Source organism: Bufo gargarizans, chromosome 2 (assembly GCF_014858855.1).
Source record: "Bufo gargarizans isolate SCDJY-AF-19 chromosome 2, ASM1485885v1, whole genome shotgun sequence".
NCBI classification, from domain to species: Eukaryota; Metazoa; Chordata; class Amphibia; order Anura; family Bufonidae; genus Bufo; species Bufo gargarizans.
This window is the reverse complement of record NC_058081.1, coordinates 204,621,248-204,640,716: the sequence shown is the minus strand read 5'-3', so window position 1 is coordinate 204,640,716 and position 19,469 is coordinate 204,621,248. Positions and strand designations below refer to the sequence as shown.

The 19,469-nt window shown below is 45.8% G+C and overlaps 1 protein-coding gene across 1 annotated transcript in view; it reads left to right on the top strand.

The window, feature by feature from the left end:
* Positions 1-431: 431 nt before the first annotated feature.
* The window catches only part of IMPDH1 (inosine monophosphate dehydrogenase 1), a 227,795-nt gene continuing 208,757 nt past the window's right edge, over positions 432-19,469 (top strand). The window contains exons 1-2 of the mRNA XM_044279934.1: positions 432-535; positions 655-773. Coding sequence (XP_044135869.1) covers positions 769-773 — 5 coding nt within the window. The 5' untranslated portion in view covers positions 432-535; positions 655-768. The remainder of the gene's footprint in view (positions 536-654; positions 774-19,469) is intronic.

Genomic DNA, 19,469 nt, shown 5'->3' with positions numbered 1-19,469 from the left:
ATTGGGAAAAATTCCTTAACTAAAAGATCACCCTGAAAAGAGGATTTAGCGCCCTAAATCTTCTGTTTAAAGTATCACTGATAGTTCAAAAATTGGTCATGAGTGCGGGAAGTACTCAAAATAAATACAGGATGACGTCACCAGAGTCATGATTGTGATCTGTCATGAATCAGGATTTGCATCCAAGGATCCGAGATTCCCCTATGTCCTAAATCATTGGACGAATAATTATAACATCATAAGCCACTGGGGGACTGCTCCCCCCATGTAGGAGGCGTATCAAGGGTTAAACTGTTCACTGCCTGGCCTGAAAGGAGTGCCACTGTGTCTTCCTACCTCTAATAATCATTGGAGGCGGGTGTTCAGGTGAAGTAAGTTTGCGTTCCACCAGACCGGAAGTAAGGCTGCGGCGTGCGTTCCACGGGCTGGAAGTGCCTGAGGAGAGCTGATTTTAAAAGAACAGAATTCCCCATGTATGCCACTGCCATATCGACCCTGGGAGGAGGCAGTCATGTCAGGAGCTGGGAGCTAAACTGTAAGTGAACTTGAATGTCTCTGGATGTTTGAAGGAGTAAGATCTTGACTAAGGGTCTCTCTATATACATCCTCATTTGCATTTATTACTTGTTCCTTACTATATATGTTGGATTACAGGTAGCAGCACCTATCATCAAAATAGGAGCTAGCGCGATACCCGGCCCACATCTGATAAGGTCTGCTATACCATTTATTGCTTATGACGTCTGCAATACCTATTTGAGACGACGAATGGGGTAATACATATATGATGATTGAACCATCTATTTAGACACTGCAAAAAGTGTTGTTGTATATATCTTGGGATAAACACTTTAATAGGTGTCACTATACTCTGTGTATCATTGGAACTGAGACCGCCTGAGGAGCCCTTGAATGGGTGAAACGCGTTGGAGCATTGCTTAGTACAACAATCATGTTGTGGCAGCATCTTTTATCTCCCATAACAGTGTGTCCTCCACAGATCCCCATAAGGCCTCTTTCACACGAACATGTGCCCCCCGTGGCCAGGCTGCGAACCGCAAATTGCGGTCCACAATGCACGGGCACCGACCGTGGGCCAGCCGCATGCATATCGCGACCCCATTCGCGTGAATGGGTTCCGCGATCCCTCCATTCCGCAAAAAGATAGAACAATTTCTATCTTTTTGCAGAACGGAACCACACAGAAGCACTCCGTAGTGCTTTCTTTCTGTGGTTCCGTTCCGCACCGCATCTCCGGTTTTGCGGACGCATTCAAGTGAATGGGTCCGCATCCGTGATGCGAAATGCACACAGCCAATGCCCCATGTAATGCGGACCTGCCGTATGCAAGCCACAATACGGCCACGGGGGACACACGTTCGTGTGAAAGAGGCCTAACAGTGTGTCATTCACAGATTCCCCATAACAGTGCGTCATCCACAGATCCCCCATAACAGTGTGTCATCCACAGATCTCCCATAAGTGTGTCACCCACAGATCCCCCATAAGTGTATAATCCACAGATCCCCCATACCAATGTGTCATCCACAGATCCCCCATAAAAGTGTGTCATCCACAGATCCCCCATAACAGTGCGTCACCCACAAAACCCCATAACAGTGCGTCATCCACAGATCCCCATAACAGTGTGTCGTCCACAGATCCCCCAAAACAGTCAGTCATCCACAGATCCCCATAACAGTGTGTCATCCACAGATCCCCCATAACAGTGTCATCCACAGATCCCCCATAACAGTGGCATCCACAGATCCCCCATAACAGTGGCATCCACAGATCCCCCATAACAGTGGCATCCACAGACCACCATTAGTTCAAAACCCACCTTTTGGTGCATCTTACCATCAGGTGTGTCTTATAAAGCAAATGCGGTAAATGTTCTTATACAACTAGAGGATTAATGGAGATGTATTAGATTTGGGACTGAGCACTGAATGAAAGAGTAGCAGTGATTTTATTTAACCCCTTCACACCCGATGATGTACATGTACGTCATCGGGCGTGTGTTTAAAGATGGCGCCCGCTGCGGGCGCCATAGCCGCGGGTGGCTGACTGCTTCTGTGGCTGACTGCAGTAATGCCGATCGCGGACATTTAACCCCTTAGATGTCGTGGTCAATACTGACAACGGCATCTGAGCAGGCTGAAAACTGAAAGCTTTCGGTTGTGCTCCGGCTCCCTGTGTGGCGATCGGAGGAGCTGGAGCGTGTATGCAGCAGCCCCTGTCTTTATGAATGACAGGAGGGTGCTGCATAGTATTTTCTATGGAGCCCTTGCCTGTAATAGGGCTCTATAGGAAACCAGTAAAATGATCATAGATTCCAATGCAAGTGCATTGGAGTCCATGATAATAGCAATCTAATGATTACATGTTATAGTTCCCTATGGAAACTAGAAAAAAGTGTAAAAAATATAATAATAAATAAAAAAAATATAAAAATTCAAATCACCCCCCTTTTCCCAAAATAAAAATAAAAGAACTAAAAAAAAAAAATACACATCAAGGGTGTTGCAATGTGCAAAAACGCCCATAGTATAAAAATATATTCCCCATACGGCAAACAGCAAAATGGAAAAAAGCATCCAAATGGCCGATTCGCCGTGATCAAAAAGTTATACACACCCCAGAATGGTTCAGATTGCCCTGCAAAAAATGAGCCCCCACACATCTCCATACACATAATATGGCGACCAAAAAATAAAACTGATTTTTTTTTACCCACTTTTAAATGTTTTTTCAAAAGGCAAGAAAAACTATACATATAAGGTATCGCCAGATTCGTACTGACCTTTAGAATAAAAGTAACTGGTCAGTTTTATCATACATTGAACGTCGTAAATAAAAAACCCGTAAAACTGTGGTGGAATTGCTTTTTTTTTTTGCAATTTGACCCCATTTGAAAAAAAAAATCCCGCTTCACACTACTTCATATGCAATATTAATGGTGGCGTTGTACAACTTGTCCCGCAAAAAACAAGCCTTCATATGGCTATGTGAACAGACAAATAAAAAAGTTATGGCACTGGTAAGGCAGGGAGCGCAAAACGAAAACGCAAAAAAAAAACCTCCGGACCTGAAAGGGTTAAGCACCTTTTATACACAGTACTCATTATTATGGAAAACCCTTTATTAAAAGCTTTGTGTTAAATTTTCTGATAGTCCCCATGTCAACCATGTTAAAATAGGTACATGACGTATTTATCTTAGACATTAGCCTTACATAACCTTTGAGTGCCTGACACTCCCTGTGTGCTTTTTTTTTTTAGAACTGTGAAATATGAAGAATTTCAAGGTTTCAAATAACTAAAACATTGCCCTATTTAATGCTCCTGTCAGAAATTCAGATATCATTATCGACCATAAACAAGCCGATTTGCAGACTAGACTTGATTTGCCTATACATGATGATGATTTTATCTATACATCCTGCCAAATTTGGAAGTATCAATGTATAAACAGTAGCAGCGATATCAGGATACAATCAAGGCGCAAAAACACCGGCCAAGGACACTCGCATATGAATAAGAATCTTCTCCTTTATTGAGTTTTTTCTTTTTTATGTCAAATAAAACAAAACAACGTGTTTCGGGGGTACTCAAGCCTCCTTCATCAGGTTCAAAAAGACTTAATGCTTGAAGTGGCACTGATTACAAATATTTATAGTCAGAACACAGATTAGCATCATGGGACTGCCCAGGGGGAGGAGTGTTTCCACCTGTGCTCCCAAGATTTGCATAAATCTTATTTTAATATCAAAATGGTGAAAAAGCCACAGTTCCTAGTTAGGATTCTTGAGGAGATGCTTCTTTTTTCTATGAAAGTTAAAAACGAGCATTAACAATGCCCCTTATCTTGTTATATTCCATCCTCACTGTAAACAGAACTAGTCATGTGACTGCTGGGTTGCGGTCCACAGAACACAAAATACAACTATTATCCCAAATATAGACCCAATCAATCTACACGTAATCAATGCCAGAAACACAGACAGGATCGGTCTATACACACCACTGAGACACCAACATCTGGTCCCAGGGTTGTGGCTCTAAAACTCACACATGCACCCCTATGTGCTGTAGACAAAACTATAGATTTATCCAATCATGAATTCCATACCCCACTCTATTCTCCTGAAAGGAGTAGGAATACACCAAGGGAAATTAGTACATCAAACATTTCAAATAAGTGCCACTCTGCTTTGTTCAGTGAAGACATCATGGCTAGAGTTGAGCGAACCCAAACTGTAAAGTTCGGGTTCGTACCGAACTTTAGGGTTTTCAGCACCCGAATCCGAACATTTACGTAAAAGTTCGGGTTCGGAGTTCGGCGATTTTTGTGGCAAGTACAGGCGCTAGTCAATTGGGTGGCCGACAGTGGATCCAGCACGTTCACATTATCTCCCACCCAGTCTTCTGCAGAAAGCGCACAGGTGGTGCCTGAAACCCATGCCCATCAGTCTGTCACATCAGCCCCGTGAATATCGGGGAACCAGTCTCTTATGCTGTTTGAAGACTGTGCTGGCAGGGTTTCCCAAGGGCATCCACCTAGCCCTTCCCCAGGGGTGGAAGACATAGAATGCACTGACGCACAACCACTTATGTTTCCTGATGAGGACATGGGAATACCATCTCAGCACGTCTCTGATGATGACGAAACACAGGTGCCAACTGCTGTGTCTTTCTGCAGTGTGCAGACCGAAAAGGAGGTCAGGGAGGAAGTCTGGGTGGAAGACGATGCAGGGGACGATGAGGTCCTAGACCCCACATGGAATGAAGGTCGTGCCACTGACAGAGTTCGGAGGAAGAGGCAGTGGTGAGACCGAGCCAACAGCGTAGCAAAAGTGGGAGCAGGGTGCAAAAGCAGAGCAGTCGTCGCCAAAACTGTTTGCCTGCTACTGGCCACCGTCACCAGGGACCGAGCACACCAAAGCCAGCTTTAAGGAGTTCCCTGGCATGGCACTTCTTCACACAATGTGCTGACGACATGACCTGAGTGGTTTTCACGCTGTGCCATCAGAGCCTGAAGCAAGGCATTAACATTCTGAACCTTAGCACAACCTGCATGACCAGGCATCTACATGCGAGACACGGTCTGCAGTGGAGTAAGCATCTTCAAAACCAAGAAATGGATCAGTCCCCTCCTGCTCCCTCTTCTGCTGCTGCCTCGGCCTCTTCCTCTGCCTCTGAAGGAACGTTGGCACCTGCCGCCCAGCAAACAGAGGATGTGCCACCAACAACACCACCTCCGTCACCAAGCATCTCCACCATGTCACACGGAAGCGTTCAGCTCTCCATCTCACAAACCTTTGAGAGAAAGCGTAAATTCCCACCTAGCCACCCTCGATCCCTGGCCCTGAATGCCAGCATTTCTAAACTGCTGGCCTTTGAAATGCTGTCATTCAGGCTGGTGAGACGGACAGCTTCAAACAGCTCATGTCGCTTGCTGTCCCACAGTACGTCGTTCCCAGCCGCCACTACTTCTCCAAGAGAGCCGTGCCCTCCCTGCACAACCAAGTATTGGATAAAATCAAGTGTGTATTGCGCAACGCCATCTGTGGCAAGGTCCACCTAACCACAGATACGTGGACCAGTAAGCACGGCCAGGGACGCTATATCTCCCTAACTGCACACTGGGTAAATGTAGTGGCGGCTGGGCCCCAGGCGGAGAGCTGTTTGGTGCACGTCCTTCCGCCGCCAAGGATCGCAGGGCATCATTCTTTGCCTCCTGTTGCCTCCTCTTCCTACTCGGCTTCCTCCTCCTCTTCTACCACCTCCTCATTTGGTCAGCGACAGACTTTCACCACCAACTTCAGCACAGGCAGGGGTAAACGTCAGCAGGATGTTCTGAAACTAATGTGTTTGGGGGACAGGCCCCACACCACGCAGGAGTTGTGGCAGGGTATAGAACAACAGACCGACGAGTGGTTTCGGCCAGTGAGCCTCAAGCCCGGCCTGGTGGTGTGCGATAATGGGCGAAATCTCGTTGCAGCTCTGGGACTAGCCGGTTTGACGCACATCCCTTGCCTGGAGCATGTGCTGAATTTGGTGGTGCAGAAATTCATTCACAACTACCCCGACATGTCTGAGCTGCTGCATAAAGTGCGGGCCGTCTGTGCCCGCTTCCGGCGTTCACATCCTGCCGCTGCTCGGCTGTCTGCTCTACAGCGTAACTTCGGCCTTCCTGCTCACCGCCTCATATGCGACGTGCCCACCAGGTGGAACTCCACCTTTCACATGCTGGAGAGACCGTGCGAGCAGGAGCAGGCCATAGTGGAGTTTCAGCTGCAGCACGCACGGGTGAGTCGCACTGCGGAACAGCACCACTTCACCACCAATGACTGGGCCTCCATGCGAGACCTGTGTGCCCTGTTGCGCTGTTTCGAGTACTCCTCCAACATGGCCAGTGGCGATGACGCCGTTATCAGCGTTACAATACCACTTCTATGTCTCCTTGAGAAAACACTTAGGGTGATGATGGAAGAGGATGTGGCCCAGGACGAGGAGGAGAAAGAGGGGTCATCTCTAACACTTTCAGGCCAGACTTTTAGAAGTGGCTCAGAAAGAGGATTTTTGCAACAGCAGAGGCCAGGTACAAATTTGGCCAGCCAGAGCCCACTACTGGAGGAGGAGGAGGATGGGGATGAAGCATGTTCACAGCAGGGTGGCATCCAACGCAGCTCGGTCCATCACTGGTGCGTGGCTGGGGGGATACGGAGGACGCAGACGATACGCCTCCCACAGAGGACAGCTTGGTCTTACCTCTGGGCAGCCTGGCACACATGAGCGACTACATGCTGCAGTGCCTGCGCAACGACTGCAGAGTTGCCCACATTTTAACGTGTGCTGACTACTGGGTGGCCACCCTGCTGGATCCCCGTTACAAAGACAATGTGCCGTCCTTAATTCCCTCACTGGAGCGTGATCGGAAGATGCGCGGCACACGCTGGTAGACGCGCTCCTGAGAGCATTCCCGACTGATGCCGGGGGACAAGTGGAAGCACAAGGCGAAGGCAGGGGAGGAGGAAGAGTGGGTGACAGGGGCCTAAATCTCTCAAAATCCTTTGTTGTATATTTGGGTGACATGAACCCCCTTTTGCTGTGAATGAACCCCTGCTGTGCCTGGGTGACAGGGGCCTAAATCTCTCAAAATCCTCTGTTGTGATGCTGGGTGTAACGGATCACCTGGCACCCTGACTGAGTACCTCCGTTGCTGGATGCTCCTAGCGTTTCCTGAGGTCTCCAAGCACTCTGGCAGACACCACCATCACCGAACCGAAGAAACAGATAAATCCTCTCCAAACATATGAATGCTGTAGACAGTGGAATAGGAAACCATACGAATAGGTTTACGCTCCTAGCAGTCAAACTGGAACAGCATACCATAACTCCTCCCCCCAAGAATGAGACGACACTTCACTTTGAGGGTTAAAACAGGAACTGACTGTACTTCAAGTACAGCCTCTTTTATTCACAAAAAACAAACACAGTACTGCCCACAGGGTTTTGAAATCCAACCAATCAATATCTTACAACACACACAATGCAAGTACAGCAACCAATCGTTCACGCCCCTAGGAGACCAGAAGGGAGACTGCGACACAGAACAGATACAACACATCCCCACAATGCATCATGGTTTCCTCCTCTCTGCCCTAGAGACAACCAAGGAGTAATCCAATTATCTCTCAGGACCAAGGGAAATCGCCAATACACATGTGGAGACAACAGGACAGACATCACCATTTAAACACACAATGGGACAATGGCACAATGGGACAATGGAACACACCCAGCATTTTCCTCCCCTCTGTCTATCCACCCAACTGTCTCCCAAGCTGACAAGTTACACAAACATATATACCAGGCATGTCCAAACTGCCGCCCGCTAGCTGTTGCAAAACTACAACTCCCAGCATGCCCTGATAGCTGTAAGCTATCCAGGCATGCTGGGAGTTGTAGTTTTGCAACAGCTGGAGGGCCGCAGTTTGGACATGCCTGATATATACGCTTGGTTCTTTAAAGTGGTATAACCATATGCCCTAACATCATACGTACAGGAATTACCGTATAGTGGCTGGGTTTGCCACAGGGCCATAATCCCGAGGCAAGAGGCTTTTAAACAGGCCTCTCCAAAACCCAGTGGCGAGGTTGGTTTTGCCACACTGGGTGACAAGAATTTACTTTTGCTGTGAATGAACCCCTGCTGTGCCTGGGTGACAGGGGCCTAAATCTCTCAAAATCCTCTGTTCTATTGCTGGGTGACATGAACCCCCTTTTGCCGTGAATGAACCCCTGCTCTGCATTGCTGACAGGGAACTAAATTTAGTGAAAACATCTGTTACTGATCGGAAGATGCGCGACTACAAGCGCACGCTGATTATAGCATTCCCACCTGACAGCGGGGGCACAGTGGAAGCACAAGGCGAAGGCAGAGGAGGAGGAAGAGGTCGCCAACGCAGCTGGGGCACCACCAGCACCTGAGAAGGCAGGGTTAGCATGGCCAAAATGTGGAAAAGCTTTGTCAGCCTTGGAGGTGCTGACCTGCCCTGCAGCCAGTGTATAGTGTGAATGTGTGTTTAGCACGGCAGAGAGCATTATCACAGGCCGCAGCCAATGTGGACAAGCTTACGCTTATTAAAATGAACCAGGCATGGATCCCACAGGACTTGTCCGTACCTTGTGCAGAATAGACATTTTTTCCAGCCTCAACCATCCATTCTTGTACTCAAGTGCACTTATTCTTTGTTTTATTTTGTTATATGGCCTAATATTTGGGGGGATACCCCAATTTAAAAATAAAAAAATAACACAAACCAGTGTTGGCTACCTATTCCTCCTTCACTGCCGCTTCCACCTACACCGCCACATCCACCCATCCACCGCCTCCTCAACCTCCTACTCCTAGATCCAGATTGTTATTTTTAATTTTTCTGTATTTTATGTTATTTTAAGTCATTTCCCTATCCACATTTGTTTGCAGAACAGTTGTCATGCTCTTAAGCACATTTTGATGCCTTTTGCAGCCCTCTTGCCCTTTCCAGGACTATTTTAGAGCGGGTGCCCATTGACTTCAATAGGGTTCGGGGTCAAGTTCGGGTCCCGAACCCGACCTTTTTTTTCAAGTTCAGCTGAACATGCCGAGCCCGAACATCCAGGTGTCCGCTCAACTCTAATCATGGCCAATTGCGCCCCCCCTTAATTTACCAGCCACACAATTTTCAATACATTCAACATCACCCACAGAATCTACAATAACCTCCCCGGTTCCATCCGAAACATCTATACTGGAAGCAGATTCACTCATTGCTACACACAATTCGCCGATCCACAATCAAGGCCCCCGAGATAAAGATGACCAGCTCCAACGGATCTTCTATAACATACAGGGACAAAAAGAGTACCTGAATATGGAGGATACGAATATGGCCATGAACAACACGGAACACTATCCTATCGTAGGTGCATCAACTTCTATTTCTTTTTTTAACCCTTCCTCCACTGATACACCCCACTGCAATATATCCAATCATGAACGGTCCAAGTACCAGAACCATCACAAACTACTTCCATCCATTAGGACGAAAACCGGCTGTAGAGACGGTCGAAACCAAATCAAAAACACAAAGAAAACAATAAAGACAAATGGGATGGACCTCAATAAAGCTTGCAGTTCAGGCATTTATAATCTGTCTTCTCATCAACTCACCAAGAATGAAATTTCTGTTCTTAAAAAAAGCTTTTCATTTTGTCCCACAGTAAAAATCAGCGAGTTCGATCTTTTCTTGGATTTGAACAAATTTATCAAAAAACTGACAATAAAGAGACATTTTAAGATCCTAGAACAATCAGAGAAAGATATACAAAAAATGCAAATGGTGGATAAGGACCAACATCCAGAAACGAGCCTCCATCAAACCACCCTCTAACTTTTACCCTATACATCACAAAGGGAATTTTATAGATACATTTTATGCCATTGTAGCTGATGAATTCCATAAAATAAACACAGAGCCGACTAAAAAACATAATGTAAAATTTTATGAAAAGTCAGCTCTAAAAAATCTCCAAGAGAATAAAGACATAGTCATCCGTAGTGCAGATAAGGGAGGTGTTATAGTTATACAAAACAAAGAAGACTATATTAGAGAGGCTTTGAGAATTTTATCGGATACAGACTACTACATTCCTCTTATAGACGATCCCTCAAAACAAGATCTTGAGGAGTTCCAGCTATTAATGAAATCAGCAGAATCTCTTTTAGATAAAAAAAAAGAAATGGAATATATAAAGGTCGTAGTATCCACTTTGGCCACTTTTTACCATCTCCCGAAGCTACATAAGGATCTGGAGAACCCGCCGGGAAGACCTATTATATCAGGAGTATGCTCTCTGACCAGCAACTTATCACACTACATAGATTTATTTCTACAGAAACATGTAGTGAATTTGAAATCATACATCAAGGATTCTACATCCCTGATAAAAGAATTAAAAGATATAGAGTGGGACGATTCGCATAATTGACGTATCATCTCTTTAATATTTCACACAAATTGGGAGTAAAATGTGTAACAGATTATTTGGACCAAGATCAGTCTATGCTCACACAACAAAAACTGTTTATCATTGAAGGCATTAATTTTATTTTGACACATAATGCCTTCTTCTTCCAAGATCGGGTATACAAACAGATATGGGGTACCGCGATGGGTACGCACTTTGCGCCGAGTTTTGCTAACCTGTTTTTGGGGAGGAGACCCAGATCTACCAAAGTGACTATTGGTCTGATAACATCATTTTTTTCAAACGATATATAGATGACCTTATTTTCATCTGGAAAGGGGAAATTACCAGTATGGAACAATTTATAGTACACCTGGACAATAACTAATGGGGAATGTCTTTCACATGGAACCATCATAGCACTAGAACCGAATACTTAGATCTGGAGATTTTTGTACAAAACAAGGAAATAATGACTCTGACTTTCTTTAAGAAAGTCGATAGCAATAGCTATCTGAACTTCAGAAGTACCCATTATAAGAAATGGAAGAGCAATATTCCATTTAACCAATTTCAAAGAATCAGACGGAACTGTACCCTAGAAAAGGATTTTGAATACCAGAGTGAAATCCTTTCAGAAAGATTCAAGGAAAAGGGATATCCCAATCAGATTGTGACCAAGGCAAAGCAACGAGCATCAGAACTGACACAAGCAGACTGCTTATTGCCTAAGCCAGAGGAAGTAAATACTACCTATCATATGAATTTTATTACTAATTACAATCAAGATCACAATTGAATAAAATCTATCCTAAACAAAAATTGGCATCTTCTGAAGAAAGACCCAGTTTTGAACCAGATTATTCCAAGCGCTTCTCGTCTGACATACAGACGTCAGAGGTTTTTAGCCATCAATCATGATAGGGAGTCATGGGTGATAATGGTAGTCTATGCATCAATTTAAGAATTCACCACCCTTTACACCACTTGATGAATCCCATTATAGTGAATGGGAACTTTACAGGCTCTGGAAATGTCCAACTATGTCAAATCTGGTAATTTTGGTAGTCTGCTCCTCTGCCGGAAAAGAACAACGGTATACAAGAATGCAGATAAGGACATACCCTTAAAGTTATATAATCGATTTAAAGAGGACCTGTCACCACTCCTGACATGCCTATTTTAATAGTTACATGCAGTAAAGGGTACAGAGGGGTGGTAACCAGTCGGGGTGTGTACCTGCAAGACTCATTCTATCCAATCAGTGCTGCCATTTTCAGACTGTGCAGGGACACACTTCCAACAGGTTACCACCCCTCTGTACCCTTACTGCCGACTGCTAACAATTCATTCATAACTTCTAGTAGAAATATGAAAAGGAATGGAACATAGAGCCATAAGAATAGATGTTACATCGGGTATGCATGAAGCTAATAAAACAGGCATGTCAGGAGAGGAGACAGGTCCCCTTTAAGAAGTGAAGATTTAATTTTAAGGTCCATTAAGGCAAAGTTAGACATTTATATAATGCATTTGGAAAGTCTTCAGACCCTATAACTTTTTTAACATTTTGTTATGTTGTGACCTTTTGCCAAAGTAAAAAAAATTAAGCTTTCCCCCATACCCCATAATAAAGAGGAAAAAAACAAACAAACAGAATTTTAGAAATGTTAGCAAATTTATTAAAAATTGAAAAACTAAAATTTCACATGGCTATGTGTAAGTATTTGCTATGACATTTGACATTTAGCTCTGGGGGCCTTCCATTTCTCTTGATAATCTTTGAGATGTTTCTACACCTTGTGGAGTCAACCTGTGGTCAATTTATTTGATTTGGACATGATTTATAAAGACACACCCCTGTCTTTATAAGGTCTTACAGTTGACATTGCATATCAGAGTGAAAACCAAGCCATAAGGAGGAAATAACTGCCTATAGAGCTTAGAGTCAGGATTGTGTAAATGCACAGATCTGTAGAAAGTAAAAAAAAAAAAAAATATGCTGCAATGAAAGTTGCCAAGAGCACAGTCGCCTCCATAATTCTTAAATGGAACAAATTTGTAACAACCAGGACTCTTTCTAGAGCTGGCCACCCCACCAAACTAAGTAATGGGAAGGGCCTTGGTAAGAGAGGTCACCAGTAAGCCTAAACGATCTTGTGTGTAGGTGGGAGAAACTTATAAAAGGTCTGGCCTCAATTCCAAGCGTCATGTTTGGAGGAAACCAGGCACTGCCCAATAACATCCCTACAATGTAGGATGGTGTTGGCACCATCATGCTGTGGCGGTGTTTTTCAACGGCTGGGGCAGGGAGACTGGTCAGAATTGAGGGACAGCTGAATGGAACAAAGTACAGAGATATTCTTAATGAAAACCTGATCCAGTGTACTCTGGACCTCAGACAGAGCCAAAAGTTTACCTTCCAACAAGTGCAGTGAGGTTTGCTGTGTGAAGCTACAGTACAGTAAAGTCCAGGAGACAGATAAGTGCATAATTTAGAAAATTCTGTGATAATTGTGTTATTGTCTGTTTGTTTGTCAGGGGTGTGATTAAAGTTTTTTGCAAAGGGTGCAACAAAAGTACCTGGTGTCAGGGGCGTACATAAAAATCATTGGGCCCCATAGTAAGAAACTGAATTGGGCCCCCCTAACTCCACCCACTACCCACCCCTGGACCATTCCACATCTAAACTCCTTGCTGCTGATGCTTAGGGCTAATTCACACGACCACATGAATGGGTCCATAACCACATGCGGAGTCGGACCCATTTACTTCAATGGGGCCGCAAAAGATGGGGCCATGTGCTGTTCGCATCTATTGTTTCTGTTCTACAGCCCTGCAAAAAAGATAGAACATGTCCTATTCTTGTCCGCAATTGTGGACAAGAATAGGCATTTTCTATATAGTGCCGGCCCTGTGCATTCCACAAAATGCAGTACGCACATGGCCTGTATCTGTGTTCTGCGGATCCGCAATTTGAGGACTGTAAAACAAGGCATGGTCATGTGAATACACCCTTAGTGTGCACCAGCCCCCCCCCCCCCTTCATGGTGCCTGAGTTGGGATGGGCACACTCTATATGACCAATTCAACAGCAAGTAGAGTTCATGGGGGGGGGGGGGCTGGAGCACACTGTCCTGAGTCCTCTATATAGTAATGACCCTACAGAACAGTGTCCTCCCAACCCCACAGGAACTCTGCTTGCTGCTGCTCTCTGTCTTCCCCGCATTACCTTTTTTTAAACAGAGTTACTGGCACTCACTGCTGTGCTGACTGTGGTCATTGGCACACCACAGGGGCAAGTGTTCCTGCCTACTGAGCCAGCGGCAGTGATGCTGGGGCAGGGCTGTTGGAGTCCATTCTCTTCTCCAGTCCGGTGGTTGCAGGGGAGCACCCAGGAATTTTGTCTAGGGGGGGTCCGAAAGGCAAAAAAATGTGGCATGTGTAGTGTGCTGCGCTAATTCAATTTTTCAAAGCCCCCTTTATATTTAAAACTGCAGGGACGGGGGGTGTAGCGTGTTGCGCTGATTCTTTTACTTGGCGATTCTAAAAGCTCTGCAGGAAAAGAACAATGCGGCGCCGCCCATTATTAAAAGCCCCTCCTACATATAATAGGCCACTCCCAACAAACACTGTACAGCTGACATTCTATAGTTGCGGCCTGTCTCTACACATCATACGGAGAGAGGGGGAGGCCTGTCCTGGCTGCACTGCCTGCTTCACATTATATAATAAACAGCAGGCTACAGCCAGGAAGCTCCTCCGCTCTCCTTCCTCCCCAGATCCTGCTCAAGGCCTGTGGTTCCCCCCACCATCTGCCACCCGCCCGTAGTCTGCTGCCCCCCTTTTATCGTCCTCACCCAGCTATGAATCCTCCTTCTGCAGATGGCAGGGGGAGGAGCCGGAGCATCTCCTCTCCTACATAGCACCTCATACCTCTTACATCCAGTGATGTCACCTTTGTTGTAGACGTTCTCTTTCTTTATCTTCTCCATTCAGACCAGACCGCCATGATGATTTTTCTGCCATCTCCCATCTCTGCAGAGATTGACAAACAGACATTAGTTTCCCACATTTCCATCATCTTCACATCTTCTGAACACCCTTTCCTGCCACCCCCAATACTATACTGCAGAAACAGTCCCCCTGGAAATACTACTACCACACAGATAGTGCCCCAATACTGTGCCCGCTGTGCCCCCAATACTATACTGCAGAAACAGTCCCCCTGGAAATACTGCTACCACACAGATAGTGCCCCCTTCAACAATTATTGGCACACAGTGCTCTAAAAAAATAACTGCGCCCAGACACTAATAGTATAAAGATAATGTCCCCCAAAAATGATTGTACCCCCGCTTAGTACCCGCTGTTGAGCTAATGTCCCCATAATGTATGCCAGTATAAAATACCCCTATATAGTGCCCCAGTAAATGCCCTCATAGTGCTCCTCTCCCCCTCCCCATAGTGTCGCCCATAATATGCCAGTAAAAAATGCCCCTTCTAAGTGCCATCATATGCCCCAATAGTGCTCCTTTCCCCATAGTGCCTACCATAATGTGCCAGTAAAAAAATGCCCCCTTAGTGCCACCAGATGCAATAATGCCCCCATAATGTGCCAAAAAGAATAAAGGACCCTTTAGAGCCCCCACTTCCCCTTAGTGCCCCCAAATAATGCCCCTAAAGTGCCACCAGATGCCCCATAGTGCCATTCTCCCCTATAGTGCTCCCCATAATGTGTAAAAAAAAAGCCCCTTTAGAGCCCCCATAGTGCTCCTCTCCCCCATGGTGCCCCCCAAATAATGCCCCCATAGTGCCGTTCTCCCCTTTAGTGCCCCCATAGTGCCGTTCTCCCCTTTACTGCCCCCCATAGTGCCGTTCTCCCCTTTACTGCCCCCCATAGTGCCGTTCTCCCCTTTACTGCCCCCCTAGTGCCGTTCTCCCCTTTACTGCCCCCCATAGTGCCGTTCTCCTCTTTACTGCCCCCCATAGTGCCGTTGTCCCCTTTAGTGCCCCCCATAGTGCCGTTCTCCCCTTTAGTGCCCCCATAGTGCTGTTCTCCCCTTTACTGCCCCCCATAGTGCCGTTCTCCCCTTTACTGCCCCCCATAGTGCCGTTCTCCCCTTTAGTGCCCCCATAGTGCAGGTCTCCCCTTTAGTGCCCCCATAGTGCAGTTCTCCCCTTTAGTGCCCCCATAGTGCAGTTCTCCCCTTTTTTTGTGCCCCCATAGTGCAGTTCTCCCCTTTTTTTGTGCCCCCATAGTGCAGTTCTCCCCTTTTTTGTGCCCCCATAGTGCAGTTCTCCCCTTTTTTTGTGCCCCCATAGTGCAGTTCTCCCCTTTTTTTGTGCCCCCATAGTGCAGTTCTCCCCTTTTTTTGTGCCCCCATAATGCAGTTCTCCCCTTTTTTGTGCCCCCATAATGCAGTTCTCCCCTTTTTTGTGCCCCCATAGTGCAGTTCTCCCCTTTTTTGTGCCCCCATAGTGCAGTTCTCCCCTTTTTTGTGCCCCCATAGTGCAGTTCTCCCCTTTTTTTGTGCCCCCATAGTGCAGTTCTCCCCTTTTTTTGTGCCCCCATAGTGCAGTTCTCCTCTTTTTTTGTGCCCCCATAGTGCCAGCTCCCCCCCTTAAAAAAATAAATAATAATACACCGATACTTACCAGCAGCGATGCGGTGCAGCCTCTTCCGGCCCGTGTCCCTGCTGTGTGCTGCCCGGCTCAGGCGGCGCGATGATGACATCATCGCGCCGCCAGAGCCGGCCTCTGATAGGCTGCAGGCATTAGTGCCTGCGGCCTATCAGAAGAACAGGGGAGGGACACACCTCTCCCTCCCCTGCTGCAGCACAGATATGGAGATGAGCGCTTCCGCAGCTGCAATTACATCCAGGGCCGCGCCGCCTGTGGTGATCGGCGGTGCGGCCCTGAAGGATTAAAAAAATATATATTTGCCTGGTTGTTCTAGGGGGAATCCAGACCCGCTGGACCCCCCCTGTAGGTGCGCCACTGGGTGGTTGGCTGACTGAGGAAGGAAGAGCGCGGTATACAACTGCCGCCCGCGGACACCATTGTTTGCTTGATTCTAGCAAGTCCCCCAATTACAATGGTAAGGGGTTTAAATTTAGATTCATATTTATTCTGTGCTTCATGGACAATGCTACTAAGTAAGTGCCCTTTTTAATGTATGTGTGATTTGAACAGCCGTTAGAAGGTGAATACATTTGCACTTAGTGCAACCATGTTGCATAGTTAAAGGACCAGATTTTGGATCTAAATGTGTAGCTTGCGACACGCAGAACACCTGAAAACCTGGAGCAAAGTTTAGACCTCACCGCATATCCTGGGGCCAATAAAATGAAGGTGGGTGGAGAAGGGCAAAATCAAGACTCTGAGGTCAGCAGCTGTGAAACTGTGAAGGGGTAGGGGGAAAAGTGCCAGGGAGGCTGGTTCTGAGCTGGCACATCCTAGTGAATATGCCTGTTTGGCTGATATTAGGGATGCAAGCCTAGGGCTAGCAACACTGCAGCAGGAAATTGTTCCTACCAACCAGAAGGGTGACTTCTGTAGGAAGGATGGGAAGAGGAGTGGTGGTAGAGGACAGGGTCATCTTTCGCCAAAACTGTGAATGACAAACAGTTTGTTGTCTTTTGGGTGCTTGGGTTTGGCATATTGCGCATCAAATTGCTGGGTGGGAATGACCTAGTGGTCATAGTACACATTTGTACCAATGACAAAGTCAGGGGGAGATGGAAGGTGTTTACAATTTTTTTTAGGGAACTAGGAGAGAAGATCAAGTCCAGGACCTCCAAGGTAGTGTTCTCAGAAATACTACCAGTGCCACAAGCATCACTAGAGAGACAGCAAGAGCTTAGAAAGTTAAAGGGGTTCTGCAGTTTGTTTAAAATGATGATCTATCCTCTGAATAGATCATCAGCATCTGACCAGCAGGGGTCCGATGCTGGCCTTAGCCACACCCAGGCCAGTTGATACTAGTCGTGATGTTACTGGGCCAGTGGTAAACAGTGAGAAGGCTCCTGGAGCGCCGCTGCCTTCTCAAACAGTCAGATGCTGATGATCTATCCAGAGGATAGATCATCAGTTTAAACAAACTGCAGAAGCCCTTTAAATAAGTTACCAGGGGAGGACTGGGAACTTAAAGTGGCCCTGTAAAAAAATTAAAAGTGTCTCCCATGTTGTAGGTGGGTTCAAAATGACAGAATGTGGGGCAACACTTGTAGGCAGGGCCAACACATATAGACAGGGACAAAAGAAGTAGGTTGGGCCAGCAATACTGTAGTGCAGAATAAAATACCACCCAACAGAACCAAATACCACGGTACAGGACAAAATACTGCCTCAGTAGCACCAAATACCACAGTGCAGCACAAAATACTCAGGATGGCAATACAGTTGAATTCCGGAGGGCACCTGTGGCCACTGACCGAGTGCATAACTGCCTAATGCTCCTACATTAATTAATGCTGAGAGCATCAGATCTTTATGTACTTATCTGGCAGCCATGAGGAAACCTTGAGTGGCTGCCTGGCCCACTGGGAAATTTCACACTGGGTCTATGGTTAGTCCGCCCCTTACACCTTACAGTGTCTCAGAAGATGGTGCAGGAAGAACGGGGTTTGGGTTCATGGAGAACTGAGCTGACCTCTCTGTTTGCTACAGGCTGAAGAGACGGGCTGCACCTTAATGGAAAGGGTGCAGCAGTACTGGGGGAAAGAATGTTGGCTGGAGGAGCGTTTAAACTAGGGGAGGGAGGGTGGTCATACCAATATTGGAGTAGAAATAGAGTGGGATATAGGAGGGAACAGTGACGATTTAGTGGGGGCTGGGGTAAGTGAAGAAAGTAGGGAGATGAGTAGGAATACTATGTTCAATTATTTATTTAAAAAATACAATAGTTCTTCTAGTGTTCTTAGTATGCTGGTTTGCAAATTTTTTTGCATGTGATATGGTGCTTTTGGCCTTTAGAGCAATTCCACCTGAAAAGGAAAATGATACTGCCTATTGTCACGTGTGCTCAGAACAGTTGTCCTCTCTGTATCACAACATAAGGTAGAGAATGTACACAACACACAAGAAAACTGCAATAAAGCTGCACATCCAAAATTACAAGTATTAGGTTTATTAGAGAAAAACATAGACACAAAAATTGTATACAATGAACTCAGTGCAGGAAAAAATATAACCAAGCACTGACTAACAACTCACTAAGGCTACTTTCACACTAGCGGCAAGGAACTCCGGCAGGCTGTTCCGGCGGGTGATGTGACATCAATAACTATATCGTTATACCTACAAATTGAAGAGTTGAAAAATAGTCCCAGGCTATAAAGTGAACATTGGCAAGAACTCCCCACGCGTATAGCCAGGAATACCCAGCTTCCCCAGGCTAACACATAAGGTAGAGGACATGTGCAGGCAAGGAGAACTTCCCTATATCCTTCAGTTCTTCAGGTGTCTCTAGACTTGGAGTGCAAAACTTCCTCTAGGATAACTAGCATTTGGTGATGGTGAAACCCGCAATTAAGCATTGTTGCATTTTCACAATTTTTATGGTTCAATCTCTTTTATTTTATTTTATCATTTCAATAGTATAGTATTACAATCACTTGTGTATCATGAAATGACATAATACAATATACTTCCAGGACAGGATATGTATATGCAAAGACACATTCTGGGTAGTCGGAACAAAGTAAGGTATAACATATTGCATATATATGTAAGAGAAATACTTCTATTAATCAGATATAACTATCTCTAAGCACTTTGTAAGATCCCGAGGCAATCACAACCGAGTAGGTAGAAGACACCCGTTAGGTATAACGCGTAAATCCAATCACAGTCGAGCTTTAGCAAGTACCAGAGCAAATGATAATAGAGGACTAGGAACTTGGATAAATTCCAGAACTGTGAGTGACAATAAGTATCACTACTAAA